Genomic DNA, 14,190 nt, shown 5'->3' on the forward strand with positions numbered 1-14,190 from the left:
CCCACACTGGTTGGAAGAGCTGAGATTCAAACCATTTCACCGTGCTGCAGTTTATGGAACTGTTTTGTAGTTTTAGCATCATCTTACCTAATAACTAAACAATCCACATTAAGCGTCTACACAATTTGAACAGCTTAGTTGTCTTTCGGGGGGTTTCGTTTTCCTAAAATGAAATGACACAGCAGGCCAATACAAAGTACGTTTCCGGGGTGACGCGTGACGTCATTTTACGCATGCGCACTGCGTGACCGGAAAAAGTGAACAGCACCAGAATGAACTTTCACTCACTCCGCAGTCTGATTCAAGGTTTAACTTTTTGCGACCTTCCCTTCAAATTCCAACATTAATATATATATATATATATATTATTTTTCTTAACAAAGGCCGTCAGTGTTGTTTGGGCTTGGAGCTCGCTTGACTCTATGTTTCTTGACTTGTTTGTCTCACGCGGCATTTCAACACGTTAGCAATGCAGAGAGTCAGGTGTTTGAAAAGTACCTGGAAGCTGTTGAAATCAAGCAGCCAAGGAGCAGCAAGAAGACATTACAGCCATGTAAGTCATCGCTTTAGTTGTTGTTGTTGTTTACACACACACACACACACATATATATATATATATATATATATATATATAAAAGTGCAGAAATGGCAACGTCACTAGTTGGCCTACTCAGTCATTGAATGAGTTTTATCTCCAGTCACACAATCACTGTGTGTAGTTTACAATTGTTGGAACAAAGTCTGAATTAGCTGTTGCTATACTAAAATTAATACATCTTTGTCATAACAATAATTGTTTTTATTTATTTATTAATGCAGAAATATACTCACATATGACCTACCCTCACTTTATATGCAATATACCGAGACCTTTGTTATGCCTCACTTGTGTAGTTGCAACATATTGTTAAATAAGTATTCAAATGCATTACACTTATATGAATACTACGATCACAACATAACCATTTTGCCCTTTTAATATTTATCTACACCTTATCACTCGTATTAATTTGTGCAGGTTATCCTAATGTAAATGTGACTGTTATTTTGCATTAACAATTCAATATAAACAATATTGTAAATATCTTCTATAGACCGCAAACAGTGCCTCGACTGATTGCGGTCAAGCGATACACTTTATTTTGCCTCAATTTCTTCAGTCGGCATACGAGGTAAATAGACTTTGCACAATTTGAAACCGTTCCCCGATGTCTGAATAAAAGGCTGTGTATGGCTTTCATTACCATGACGACCAAGGGCAGGGCTAGGGCATACGACGAATCGGACAATTGACAATTGTGCAAAAATCAATTCCACAAAAATGGCCGATCAGACGATAAATTGACTTATTTTACTGCTGCTATCTCTCGCCTCGCCGTCTCCTCAGGGCTCGATCGGCCTCCTCTTCGACATCGATGGCGTGCTGGTGCGCGGTCGAACACCCATCCCTGCGGCCAAGCAGTGTTTCGGGAACCTCGTGGACCACCTGGGCAAATACAAAGTACCTGTGGTTTTTGTCACCAATGCCGGAAACTGCATGCGGCAGACCAAAGCGGAGCATCTTTCGCATCTGCTTGAAGTGGAGGTAGGGGAACCCAATTATTTTCAATGGGTATTCCCAAGTCGCATTAGCCCATTTGTAGCCATCTTGTTCCTGTTTCTTTGTGCCTTCCACCTCAGGTGTCACCAGACCAGGTGATGCTGTCCCACAGTCCTTTGCGAATGTTCTCCCAGTTTCACCAAATGTGCGTGCTGGTGTCAGGACAAGGTCCTGTTGAAGAGGTGGCTCACATGTATCCTGTTTCAAATCAGCGGCTCACGCTCCGTATGACCGAGGCGACCTCACTGTGTTCATGCGCTGTTTATTTTCTGTGCTTCCACTCTGCTCTTCAAACTTTGAATAACGTCGGACCCTCCGCTATCTGTTTGTTTTGTCGATTTCTGTCATTGTTACTAACGAAAGGTGACGCGCGATTGCCTTAACCTACGAAACTTCAGGCTGGGCTTCCAGAATGTTGTCACCATCGATAATCTCAGAGAGGGCTATCCTCTACTTGATATAGTGGATCACAACAGAAGACCAAAAGACAGTGTGAGTTTATTTAGCTGCACACAAACGACAAACATTTTTGGGTACGCCATCACAATGAAATGTGAGCCAATCTAAGAGCACAACTTGGATTGGCGCACTTGTTCTGGACTGGATGTATTTCGATGGTGCTGCTCTGCTTAATGTTGTGGTAGATGAGCGGATGACCATCAGCGCAATGTGAGGAGAACTAGTCGCTAACGTTGTTGAATACTTACATCTTGTCTCGCAGATTCTTCCAACTGAAGGTTTACGGCCAATAGATGGTATGTTTGTACATGCACGTGTGTTTCAAAAAAAGAACATTGAAATGCATACAGTACAGGTTAATGTCAATACATTAGAATATCATCGGAAAGTTGATCTATTTCAGTCGTTCCATTCCAAAACTTATTAAGATTGAACAAATACGTTGGGCGATACTTTTTCCAACCTTGTATCTTTATATTACAAATCATTTTGATTGTTTCTCAAATATTCAAACCATTCTCTAGAGATGGTGAAATTTGGGGTTTTCGTTTCTAATGATCCAAATTATTACACAAAAGACTTTCAGGAAATAGTTCACATGAATGTCCCTTTTTAAGTTGAACTACTGAAATTATGTTTTAGCCAATATTCTAATTCATTGAGATGCACCTGTCCTGTACATTTTTATTTCTTTTACAGTTTTTCACTTTCCCCACTTATCTTTATAGCTGTCATCTTATTTGGTGAGCCAATCAGATGGGAGACCAACCTCCAGCTTATCGTTGATGTCCTCCTAACAAACGGAAAGCCAGACAGGAATTGGAATTCTGTGCAGTATCCTCACATTCCGTTGCTGGCCTGTAACATGGACCTGCTGTGGATGGCTGAGGCCAAGAATCCCAGGTGGAGTGTCTTGGGGGGGGAAGAAAAAAAAAAAAAAAAGTGCTGTTCTTTTTCCTGAATTATAGTTCATGTTGTGCTTCCCTAACAGGTTTGGACATGGTATGTTTCTGCTGTGCTTGGAGAGCCTGTACAAGAAGGTGACGGGTCATGACCTCAAATACGAGGCTCTGATTGGTAAACCCAGCGTAGTGACTTATAATTATGCGGAGCTGCTGATCAGGCAGCAGGCTGAGAGACTTGGATGGGCCACACCTGTGAGGAGACTGTACGCAATAGGGTGAGCGACTCCATCCTTGCATTTTTGGGCCACACGTTCGTTCTTCCAAACGGATTTACGTATGTACCGTGTATCACCTCTTCTCGGTAGTGATAACCCCATGGCTGACATATACGGCGCCAATCTCTACAACCGCTACCTCCGGGCCGCTCGTAATTCTCTCGAGGCCTCTAAAACGACGTCGACGGAATCGGGCGGCGCGCCCGGTGTGTTTGGGGCAAGTGCGGATCTGCCTGAGGCGTGCCACTCCATTCTGGTATGTACAGGAGTTTACAGCAAGGAGAAGGCGCTGCCGTCGGTAACCGAGCAGCGCATCTTCCACGGCCACAGGGACTTTTGCTTTGACCCCAGCCTTACACAGCCGACCTACGTGGTGCAGGATGTCAAAGACGCCGTCGAGTTGGTGTTCCAGCAGGAGGGATGGCCCCTGGATTAGTTGGCCCGTTAATGACTTTAAGAGGTCGAAACACAAGGGTGTATTTTTAAAAACGTCCTCTTTTTCACATTTTAAAGCAAACTTGGCCATATGAGAGTTATTACTACTGCCACTACTCCCAATCTCAATCCAGACTAAAACAACACAAACAGATTGTTCCCAGACAAAAAACAGCTCTTTGATGGATTTCTGAAATCAGATGCATAAGAGGATTTATATTTACCCAATATATCAATGTAAAGATGACTATTAGAGGCTTCGGGGTGGGTAATTGAAAAGGACAAGAGCCCAGATTTCAACCCCAAACCTCAGAACTGTGAGGTAGATGGTGTAAGCACTCGAGCACCGCGCTGCCACTGCAGTCTTCCTCTTCACTACACTGATTTGATGTTTGCACATCTGGATCCTCTCCTGACTTTCGGACTGCTCACCAGACATTTGCAGTCGTGCCACATATAGAGACAGAAAACCACTCTCACTAACCATTTACACTGTCACTGGAGAAGAAACTGACACCGCAATGCCTGCACAGACGCCGGGTGCGTAAACCGCCGCGCTCCGTGACAAATGTGGTTACTTACCTTTGTGCCACACAGTTTACATCAGAATTGTTATAACAGGATTTAGATGCAGTTTTCCTACATTCAGACACACTAACTAATCTGAACGAAGATGTATTTTATTATCTCCACAAGCGTCATCACCCACACCTGACTTTTTTGGGGTCATTTTTGCATGATTGTGTTGCCACAGTTACGCATACAGGCTCAACAGTCCTTTTGAGTTCAGTCAACTGTTTGGTGATATTATCTTGCATAATGTTTAGATCTGTTATTACTAAATCTTTGAAAGGACATTTCTGATTGTTGACTTAATTGTCACGTTCAGTGATTTTGAAAAAGACATTAAACACATTGGTCAATGCAGTTCATACGTTCCGAATGTGGCAGCGGGCTTCGTGCGTGTTGGACCTGTTGCTTTAATTCCCTCGGCAGCCACTATCAGCTAGCGTAACTGCTGAATGTCAGACGTTCCACAGAGGTCAGCATGCAAAAAAATAGACTGGGTCCAGTTCTTCATGACACACACCTGCACTTGGTTATTTGACATCTTATGAGATCCAGTGTTTCTAATTGTTGGAACCCTTTCACGAAGTTAGGGTTATCCAAAATCTCTGCATGACGACGCGTTGAATCGTAATACCCACCATTCGATTTGTGGCCTCAACAAAGCCGTGAAATGCAACTGTATTCGGCACTTGTGCACCAAATACAAATATAGAGTATCGTTCAAAACTTTTAATTCGTCGAAAAAGGCTCTGGGTGAACAAATGTTACATGGAAACTGTCAAAATAATCAAGAATCACATTCAAAAATTCCAACATTAAAACAAGCAATTAAATTGTTTAACTTAATTAAAACAATACAAAATACCTTTCATACGTGACAATCATGTTGTGGCGTCCTAGAGGCATTAATAGGTCCAAGTTGATTTACAGTCGAGTTGGATGAAGCACCGCCAGTGTCATTTATGTGTCGAGTTTGTGATTCTGAAGGCTCTGCTATGCTGTCCTTTTTTCTTTTTGCTTCTGAGGCTTCTTGCTGGGTGCGCTTTTGGGAGATGTTTCCGGAGGGGGCGTGTAAATCGGCTTCCATGGGATCGGGTTGTAAAAGCTGGGTGGTGGGTGGAATGTGCAGGGACCTGCAGCAAAGATAACGCTCGCAGCTTAGCCAGAAATACGAATCTTGAACCACTATCCGCTGCGAGCAAACATCACACATCGGTGTGCAGGTGCTCTGAGTCAATTAGAATACTCTTAGGGGGAGTTCACTGTATTTCAGCATTGCAATTCCAAAAGTGAAACTTATAAATTATACAGTCATTCAACGCAATAAACTACTTTTCAGAAGGGCATTCCCCCCCACTAATGTAATATTCTCATTTCTTGGAGGCGGTACAGTGTGAATTTGTTAGCCTTAAGCTAAACTCATCAAAATAATAACAACTGTAAAATAATTTACTTTGTGTAGTGACTCTATGAGTTTTTGAATTGAACTCAACAAATACATTACGTGAAGTTTTGTAATTTATTTGAGATGCACTCCACAGACAATTATAGTTGCTAACTGCCAGATCAGATCGCACTCACTTGAGTAATGAGGTGCTTTTGGACTTGCTTTCCATTTCTCATTGTTTTTTGCCAGCCATTCCTTGAAGTTCTCCTCCGCCTTCCTCCGGCGCTCTTTCTCCTGCTCTTGCCTCAGACTTGCTTCCTCCTGTTCGAAGACGATTCTCATGAGTGCAAATGAAACCCGTGCCCAAGCAGTAGCTGCAATGCAGACGTTAAAAAAAAAAATCAAAATAAAAAAAAAAATCGGGTCTTACTTACTTTTTGCTTCATTTCCCTTTCTATCCTCTCTTGGTTTTTTTTCTGAAGCCAGTCTTTGTATTTCTGCTGAGCTTTTTGTTCCGTCTCTCTCTGTTTTTCCTGCCGACGCTGCACCTCTGCTGCTTCCCTGCTGATTTTCAGAAGCTGATCGTGTCTTTCCTTGGAATACAAAAACATGATATCGTCCAAGCATTTTTTGTTCTATTGGATAAAATAATTTAGAAATTACAATTTGTTCTTGTGAATTGTGGACTAGTTTTCTACCCGTTCTCTTTTCAGCTGCCGCCAGTCTCTAATCTTTTTTTCCTCCATGATCTTTTTCTGTTTACGGTCCATTTCTTCTTGTTCTTTTTTCCCCTCGAGTAAAAGCACCTGGTTAAAAAGGACATTGTGGTTTAATCACAGCAAATGCAAAAAATAAACTACAAAAATCTTTATGCTACAAACAAGGTCAAAAAATAATACGCTCAAACAGCGTCTCCTGTGAAACGGACGCCCCATACGGTCTGGTTGCGCATCCATTTTCCGTAGGCTTGTCGTCACTGGTGAGCTGGAGCCTATTCTACCCGACTTTGGACGAGAGGCGGGGCGTGTGTGCGCACTGGACTGGTACCCAGCCGATCATAGCGCACAGATAAAGCGCTATTCACAGTCACACCTATGGTCAATTTACGGTCTTCCATTAACCTAACGTACGTGTGTGTGTGTTTTTGCGACGTGGGAGGAAACCAGAGTACCCAAAGAAAAACCCAGGCAAGCATGAGAATGGAACCCGTTACCCTGGACATCACAACCAAATAACCAACTCTGAACTACGAGTTAGTATGAGAAACACAGCAAGAGCGTGTACAATGATTAAACTCCTCGTCCACTTGCCTCCTCGGTTTTCTTTTTCATTTTAAGATGGTCTTCTTTTGCTTTGTTGACCAGCCACACTTCCCATGGACTGAGGGCTTCAGGTTCGATCTGCGCCGAGGTGGGATTCTGTCGCTCACATCTTTAAAAATAATAACAACAACAATAATAATAATAATTCAAGCAAACACAGCGTCAGAATGACTTTTAGTACATTTCGTATGATTTCTGTGTGTCTCGTGACACATATAGACTCGGGTAATACCTGAGCGGTTGTTGAGTAGTAGTACTGAGGTCGTCGTCGTCGTCGTCGTCGCTCTCGTAGCTGTCATGGTAGATGGGGGACAGCAAGGAGTACGTGTCGTCGTCCTCAGGTAGGACGTCGTCGTCTATCGGGTATTCCGATACGTGGACGTGTTTCCTCTCATTTTGCTTGAGAGGCGTCGAGCTGAAGTCCTCGGACGCAAAGGCTGGGGAGCTCGGCAGCCACCAACCAGACATTACTAGTCGATCGAGCTCTGCAGCCGGAACAAAACAAATGCACATCAAAGCGGTGTGCCTTTTGCAGAACAGTTTTGACTCTTTTGTACTGTCAGTGATCTCTTCAATTGTACTTGAGTAACAACAACGTTTGTCGCGGCATCTCAAAGCTACCGGAAACACACGCTTATTGGTTAGCTAGGCTCGGCTAGCGATGTTACAACTTGCCTAAGTTATAGACTCACGGTATGGTTTATGTACATTTCCTCTCTTTGTTTCGTCGACGAGGCGCTAAAAACAATATGTGAATAAATCCCCTCTTTCTTACCTTTATAGTAGGGCTGAATGGGAACTTGTGTGCATTTCCTTCTTTCATATTCGCGTTCTCGAACAACTGATTCCCATGATGCACCAGTCCTATACTCCACGCCGTTTTGTAACCATGACGACTGCAGTGAGCTTGTAGAAATGGCCACAAAGTCATTTATTGTTTGAGGAAATATGCTCATCTTTATCATTTGAGCGCATTGAACATTTACTAATTTGTTATGCATTTGTAGGATGTTATCGTATTATTATAATTCACGTGATTTGCGCAAATGTGATGATACAATTGACCAGCTGCCGTATGACAATCGTCAAGCTGGAGTTCGCCACCGGAGGTGGTACAATTGTTAGTTTCAAAATAAGAGCGACACCGAAATGGCTGTGTTTGCTGCTTTAATGCCGCTAGCTTAACATCGTTGTGAGCGAATAGTCACAATACAAAGATTTGTTTTTGTAAAGTGTAGTCATTGAGCCTATGTTATGTGTGCTTTCTTAAAACATAATACAAATACTATAATTGATATTATACGTGCTTAAATGTATATTGTTTAGACCCTTTGACATGTTAGTGTCAAATGGTCCTTCCTGACCAAAAGTTACTTTTGTGCAGTCACTTTTGTTCATAGACAATCAGAACACTTCAGGGTTCATCTATCTATCTATCTATCTATCTATCTATCTATCTATCTATCTAATCTAATCTAATCTATCTGTCTATCAGATGCCCGAGCCATCTCTCATTAGCTCAGATTTTTTAAATTTCCGCTTCCCCTCTTGGAAATAGTTTTTCTTCAATTGAGTTGTATAGGTCATATTAATGGTGGAATTCAAATTATTTTTTTTGGGTAATGATTTATCGGCGTCTCACTTTATATCACAAATATGGGATGTGTAGACCTTTCATATCCCCTGCAAGTCAGTCCTACGGCACTGCATGCAACAGCAATATCGTCTTTCCAAATAGAAACGATTCTATGTTTGCAATAAATCAGCTGCGTTTGAAACCTTTCACAAACCTGCTATCTCGTTTCATCTTCACCCAAGCGGCAGGTATACGGGCCCGCTTGGTGTTTTCGTGTGTGCCCTTGTGCCTCACTCGCACTTAACATCATCAGCCGAAATACAGCAGGTGTGCCAAAATGAGCTTGGACTGTTTTCACAAAGAGTTGCGGTATTACGCTGAGCGCTTCTAATGTGAGATGGTTGTTGTGTTTAAGTGCCTGGTCTGCTTTATTTTTCAAGTTCTTAAGAGCAGATCAACACTGAACGTGTTGTTCCCATGTTCCGTGCAATCTTTCAAAGTTTAAATGAAGTTTGCACGTAAAGACTGTCGAGAACCTTTTTCAACGCAAAGACAAGACAGCTGAATGCATTTAGTTGTCTTGCGTATTTTGCTTGTAATCACAGAACTATTTCTAGACTGCTCTCTAAATTGTGTCCATCTATCACTTCAGGCAATTGTCTGACACACGTAATCGGTGAGGTAATAAAAGGAGATGGTAATCAACCCCCAGCGCGTGCAGAACGCATTTGTTATGTGCTTGTCCACTCAGCCCAGCCCCCGACGCTAACCTCCTCCTCTCCTGGAAGGCCTGGACTTGACATTCAGTGCTCTGCAACTCCGCAGAGCACATCCGTCCCACGAGGGAGCCCGGTCCTCAGTTTGCAGGCGGGATGGCGGCGGGAGAAGTTCAGAGACCGCCAGACGGCAAACGGTACCAACGGCGGCTCTCCAAGACACCTCATCCGGACCGGGGAGCATCACCGGGGAGCCGCAAGAAGCTCCAAGTCATCATTTGTGTTCTGCTGGTGGAGCTGTGTGAAAGATTCACATTTTTCGGCATCGTATGCAACATGATTCTCTTTTGCACCGTGAAGCTGGGCTACGACAACTACATGGCTGCGACGGTCAACTTGTGCTTCATAGGAGCCAGCACCCTCACCCCTGTGCTGGTTGGCTGGTTCGCCGAAACCTGCCAAGGAAGAACCAAGGTGCTCTACATGTGCACTTTCCTCCACTTCTTTGGTAAGACACAGTGGAAGTTTGTTTTCCGTGTGTTTTTGTATGCAAGGCTTCCCCGCAACTTCTACGGTACTGTTCAACAAAAACTTAAATTCACTCAAAGAACAAAACACGGCTCTACTTTTGCCGTGCAAAACATTCATTATTCATACATCCAATAAATACTCGGGCCCATGTTCGGTTAGGGTCTGTCCTGCAAATATAACGACCGCGTCGTCCTGCTTTCCGTAGGCACGGCCGTGTTACCTGCGGTCGCGTTCCCTTTCGAAGATTTTTACACCGACGCTCATCACATGAGTCACAAGTTGGAACCTCAAGAGCAGCAGGCCCTGTTCTACACCGGCCTCCTGGCCGCCGCGCTGGGCATCGGCGGCATCCGGGCCATCCTGTGTCCCTTGGGAGCATACAGCCTGCAGAACTACAATCAATACCAGCTACTGGGCTTCTTCAACTGGTATGTGATGCATCGACAGCAAGTCAGCACACACATGATTGGAACACGCATTGACTGGATTACAATTGAGACTGTAACTCAATAGAATGCATCACTCAGTGGGCAGACGAAGAGAATACTTTCATGATTAGGCCATTATTGTACACAGGTGACATTTAGCTGGTTCTTCTGGGGATTTATTGTGTTTTTCTTCACCTAAAAGACGACATATGATTAAGGTATTGCATTTACAGTGAGCCTGCTTAAGGTGTTGAAAATAGGCACACGCAACCTTTTACGAATTGTAGCCCGATGCTGGCAAACAATAAAGAAGAAGGACTTGAAGACTTCTCTGATATTTGTTTTCATTATGTTTAGGTTCTACTGGTTGGTTAACCTGAATTCCACCGTTGTGTTTCTGGGTATTGCTTACATCCAGCAATCTGTGGCCAAAAATCTGGGTTTCCTAATCCCCTTTACGTCTGCACTGCTGGCACTCATTGCCATACACATGATGCGCAACAAACTCACCTACAAACCCAAGAAAGGTAAAAGTACACACCGTATCGCTGTGTCAATATTCTTACTGGTTTTTGGTTTCACTATTTTCATTTAATCTATCTGATGTCATCCTTAGAACTCCTTATTTGGTCAACTTTTTGCACAAAATGTGTCATTTACAGGTTGAAGTGAGGAAAAAAGGAACCTCTCTAAATCCCCGGCGGGGAAAGAAAATCTCACTTACACCCAAAAGAAAACTCACACTCACCCCCAAAAAAAAAAAGAGAAAGAAACCTCTCAGTCACACTGAAAAAAAACACTCACAATCCAAAAAGAAATCAAATTAAATAAGACTTAAAAAGCACCAACCAAAACCTCATAGTCAAAATTATTTGGGGTGTGGGTGTAAGTATGTTTTTGTTTTTTTTGGGGGGGGGGGGGGGGGGGGGGGTTGAGAATGAGAGCTAAACGTTATTTTTGGCCTGTCCAGCACCTCAGACCAATCTCTTTTCGTTTCTGTCAAAGGCGGATCCTTACTGACGACGCTCGGAGTTTTCCTGAACTCCCTCAAGATGTGCTGCCTTCACTATCGCCACCTCAGCGGCGATGTGCCATCTTGGTTGGACCGGGCTAAGGAGAACAACGGCGGCCGGTACAGTGAGACTCACGTCGAGAACGTCAAAGTCTTGGCCAACCTCTTCCCTCTTTATGGACTCCAACTGCTCTACAGAGCCTGCGTCACTCAGGCAAGTCACCGGGGATCTGCGGTCTGGAGCGTCTCGACCGCAAGGTACAAAAGCCGACCGTTTCTACGCCGGCCGTGTTTCCGCGCAGATCCCCTCGGGATACTACATCCAGACCATGAACTCCAACCTTCACCTGAGTGACGTCCTGTTGCCCATCGGCGCCATGAACGTCATCAGCATTTTACCTCTGCTCGTATTGGCCCCGCTGATCGAGTGCGTGAACAGCTGCTCGCTCTCCATGGCGAAACCTCCACTCGCGCCCACGAGAGTCATCAGTGAGTATTTCCCTTTGCACACCACTCACGATGCAAGACGTTGTTTCAACATCTTCATCTAAATATGTCCCTCTTTGTTCTACCTCTGCTGCCCTCCCTTTTCTCTCTTGAAATGACTTGTCTTATAACTCCCGTTCTGCCGCCCCCCGTCTCATCAGCCCACCCTATCTAATCCTCCCCTTGCAGCTCTGGGACACGCGTGTGCAGCTCTGTCCGTCCTGGCGTCAGGTTTATCTGAGCTGCGCAGGAAGGCTTTCCCCCCGGTGGAGCAAACCCTCTCCGGGAAGGTTCTGCAAGTGTCGTCTATGCCGTGTTTCCAGCTGGCTCCGCAGTACATCCTACTCGGACTGGCTGAGGCTCTGGTCACTCCGGCATGTGAGTGGAAGGCAGAACCGGCGTGGGGACTTTTTCGACAGGTTTTGCAAAATCAGAAGGGTTCTTCTAACAATGCCGACAATCCCCAAAAGGTTGGAAGATCTGTGAAAGTAGTGTAAAGTACTGTGTATTTGGTCGAGAGTTTTAGGAGTGCTTGTTTTAAAAAACAACAACAACTGGTGAGTCTTTTGCCAAGGCAAGGGCAATGAGCCGTACATGTCTGAAGATGGTCTTTTGGCAGTCCTGACTGGTTCCGAGTCATTTTAGAACTCAGTGGCAAATCCGGCCCCGTCAGCTCATCGGTAAGCTGATACTGCTTATGTGACCACCATTCAATTGATACGTGCACAAATGAGACCTTGACACAGAGCACAAAGTGCAACAAACTCATTTTGCTTCTAAAGCTAAATGATCTTGATTCACAAGGGCATTATGAAGAGAAATTGGATTACTATTTGTATTTGCTTTTGCGGGGACTCTAATATATGTTAGTATAAAATGATGTCATATATTATTCCAGCTATTATTTCTGCTTTCTATGGCAGGTTCCCTGATCTCTTTCCAGCTGACGCCTGGACACATCCGAGGAATCTCGCTGCACTTTCTCACACTGTCCTACGGGGGAGGCTGCTTCCTAGGAGCCATCTGCATTCAGTTGGTCTACTTCGTGTCTGGAGGTTTTAAAAAAAAAAAAAGAGAAGAAGTGCTTTAAATCCTTTCAGGTGGAATGAATTGCCATTTAATACAGCACAATGCTTGACCGCAGGTTCCTTCTATCCAAGTGTCCTGCATGACGGGAATCTGGAGAGATTCTTTTTCTTAATGGCCACGCTGATGACGATGAATACTTTGGTGTATTGGAGTGTATCTCACAGGTACTGTATTACCTCACATTACTGGGAATAGCACAAAAGGAACAAATATACTGTCATCGGGTCTACTTGCAAGAAATCGTAGTATCACAGAGGTTCCCAATATGTCATTGAAGCACCTTTGAGTAAATGGTCTCGTGGGACAATCGCCTTCCCTTCATGGAAACATGCTAAAAGCACATAGCTGTACAATACTTTACATTATTAAAGGTACAATATCAACTTGACAAAGTCCTGTATGTAATACATAAAAGACAAGAATAAAATGTCTACATATATTTGAGGCGGGCGATGAATATAATTTAACACAATAGCAATAATGAGAGAAAAAAATGTTAGGTTTTTTTTGAATCTGGATTCAAAATATCCACATTTTGGGATACCACTTTTTTTGCACGGCGGGGAGGGTCGGCCGCAGAGCGTCCCTGTCCCGAAACCGAGGTGAGGCTGTTGCCGCCGAGTCCCGATGGTGGGCGGCTGTCGTGAGGATGGAGTCCGGTCCGAATTACAGCAGGAAATGCTTTCAATGCCATCATGGTCGTCAGCTCAACTTCAAGTCATCTGGTTTGCCCGACAACGGCATCGCTATATTGTAACTTCACTGCAAATATAAGTACGGCTTGCTTTCTTGTTAAGCGGACAAATAGCCGGACCGTCCCGCATGCCGGCCCTCGATTCCCTCAGAAAGTAGAATCCTCCTCAACTCAACGACTGCCGAGACTTAGTTTCGGCTTAAAACTCGAGCAACAGCATTCTGAATGAGAGTCCAAATGTTTCAAGCAGTCGTTGGGAAGTCCAGTTTTGAGCATGAAAGCATGGATGAGTCTCTTGTAGGAGTCTTTGTGGGACATACAGGTACTAAAAAGTGCTCCATAATACAGTATATGCAGCACCTCACAAGTGTACGGTATGCGTATGAAACGGCGAATTCCGTGAAAGACTTGATGTCGTTATGTTGCGTGGAAGAGCGGGTCAAAATGATGCCGGCGTTCTGCTGGCATTTGTTGCAAAAGGAAGTTGTGATGCTCTGTATTGAATCTATTGACATTTGGTTTGTTTTTTTAAACCTTCTAAATTGCGGTTTCCTTTCTCAGGTACATGGATCTGAGCGTGCGGGGTAAAGCGCTGACCGTCAGCCCACTGGCAGAGAAGCTTCTTCAGTACAAAGGATGCCTGCGGTACTATGACACCATGGACCGGTCGCACACAAACAAGTCGCGTGACTCCATCGTCTGACA

The 14,190-nt window shown here is 44.1% G+C and overlaps 3 protein-coding genes across 3 annotated transcripts; 2 read left to right on the top strand and 1 right to left on the bottom strand.

Moving 5' to 3' along the window:
* The first annotated feature begins 257 nt into the window (after positions 1–257).
* Positions 258–7,431, top strand: hdhd5 (haloacid dehalogenase like hydrolase domain containing 5). The gene is made up of 9 exons (XM_061676898.1): positions 258–306; positions 468–553; positions 1,388–1,585; positions 1,681–1,793; positions 1,999–2,092; positions 2,322–2,355; positions 2,788–2,962; positions 3,051–3,239; positions 3,330–7,431. Exons 1-9 carry the CDS (start codon positions 273–275, stop codon positions 3,673–3,675), a joined length of 1,269 nt encoding a protein of 422 aa, XP_061532882.1. The 5' UTR covers positions 258–272; the 3' UTR covers positions 3,676–7,431.
* ccdc34 (coiled-coil domain containing 34) lies at positions 4,388–7,825 on the bottom strand. The gene is made up of 7 exons (XM_061676899.1): positions 7,729–7,825; positions 7,186–7,438; positions 6,942–7,062; positions 6,330–6,437; positions 6,066–6,224; positions 5,826–5,952; positions 4,388–5,377 (listed from the first exon to the last, which is right to left on the bottom strand). The coding sequence occupies exons 2-7, from the start codon at positions 7,419–7,421 to the stop codon at positions 5,238–5,240; spliced, it is 891 nt and encodes a 296-aa protein (XP_061532883.1). The 5' UTR covers positions 7,422–7,438; positions 7,729–7,825; the 3' UTR covers positions 4,388–5,237.
* A 1,576-nt stretch (positions 7,826–9,401) lies between these two features.
* On the top strand, positions 9,402–14,188 carry slc15a5 (solute carrier family 15 member 5). Its single transcript, XM_061676452.1, has 9 exons — positions 9,402–9,753; positions 9,982–10,204; positions 10,562–10,731; positions 11,210–11,430; positions 11,519–11,705; positions 11,892–12,080; positions 12,626–12,757; positions 12,847–12,955; positions 14,047–14,188. The coding sequence occupies exons 1-9, from the start codon at positions 9,402–9,404 to the stop codon at positions 14,186–14,188; spliced, it is 1,725 nt and encodes a 574-aa protein (XP_061532436.1).
* Positions 14,189–14,190: the final 2 nt, after the last annotated feature.

Source organism: Phycodurus eques, chromosome 5, assembly GCF_024500275.1.
Source record: "Phycodurus eques isolate BA_2022a chromosome 5, UOR_Pequ_1.1, whole genome shotgun sequence".
NCBI classification, from domain to species: domain Eukaryota; kingdom Metazoa; phylum Chordata; class Actinopteri; order Syngnathiformes; family Syngnathidae; genus Phycodurus; species Phycodurus eques.

Excerpts from the sequence above, each read along its gene's own strand:
- ccdc34 (XM_061676899.1), bottom strand. The coding sequence starts at position 7,421 with ATGTCTGGTTGGTGGCTGCCGAGCTCCCCAGCCTTTGCGTCCGAGGAC. Across the intron at positions 7,063-7,185 it reads ACTACTCAACAACCGCTCAG|ATGTGAGCGACAGAATCCCA; the intron begins GTATTACCCGAG and ends TTATTTTTAAAG. Across the intron at positions 5,378-5,825 it reads AAAAGCACCTCATTACTCAA|GTCCCTGCACATTCCACCCA; the intron begins GTGAGTGCGATC and ends TCTTTGCTGCAG.
- slc15a5 (XM_061676452.1), top strand. The coding sequence starts at position 9,402 with ATGGCGGCGGGAGAAGTTCAGAGACCGCCAGACGGCAAACGGTACCAA. Across the intron at positions 10,205-10,561 it reads CTACTGGGCTTCTTCAACTG|GTTCTACTGGTTGGTTAACC; the intron begins GTATGTGATGCA and ends CATTATGTTTAG. Across the intron at positions 12,081-12,625 it reads GGCTCTGGTCACTCCGGCAT|GTTCCCTGATCTCTTTCCAG; the intron begins GTGAGTGGAAGG and ends TTTCTATGGCAG.
- hdhd5 (XM_061676898.1), top strand. The coding sequence starts at position 273 with ATGAACTTTCACTCACTCCGCAGTCTGATTCAAG. Across the intron at positions 1,586-1,680 it reads CGCATCTGCTTGAAGTGGAG|GTGTCACCAGACCAGGTGAT; the intron begins GTAGGGGAACCC and ends CTTCCACCTCAG. Across the intron at positions 2,093-2,321 it reads ACAGAAGACCAAAAGACAGT|ATTCTTCCAACTGAAGGTTT; the intron begins GTGAGTTTATTT and ends CTTGTCTCGCAG.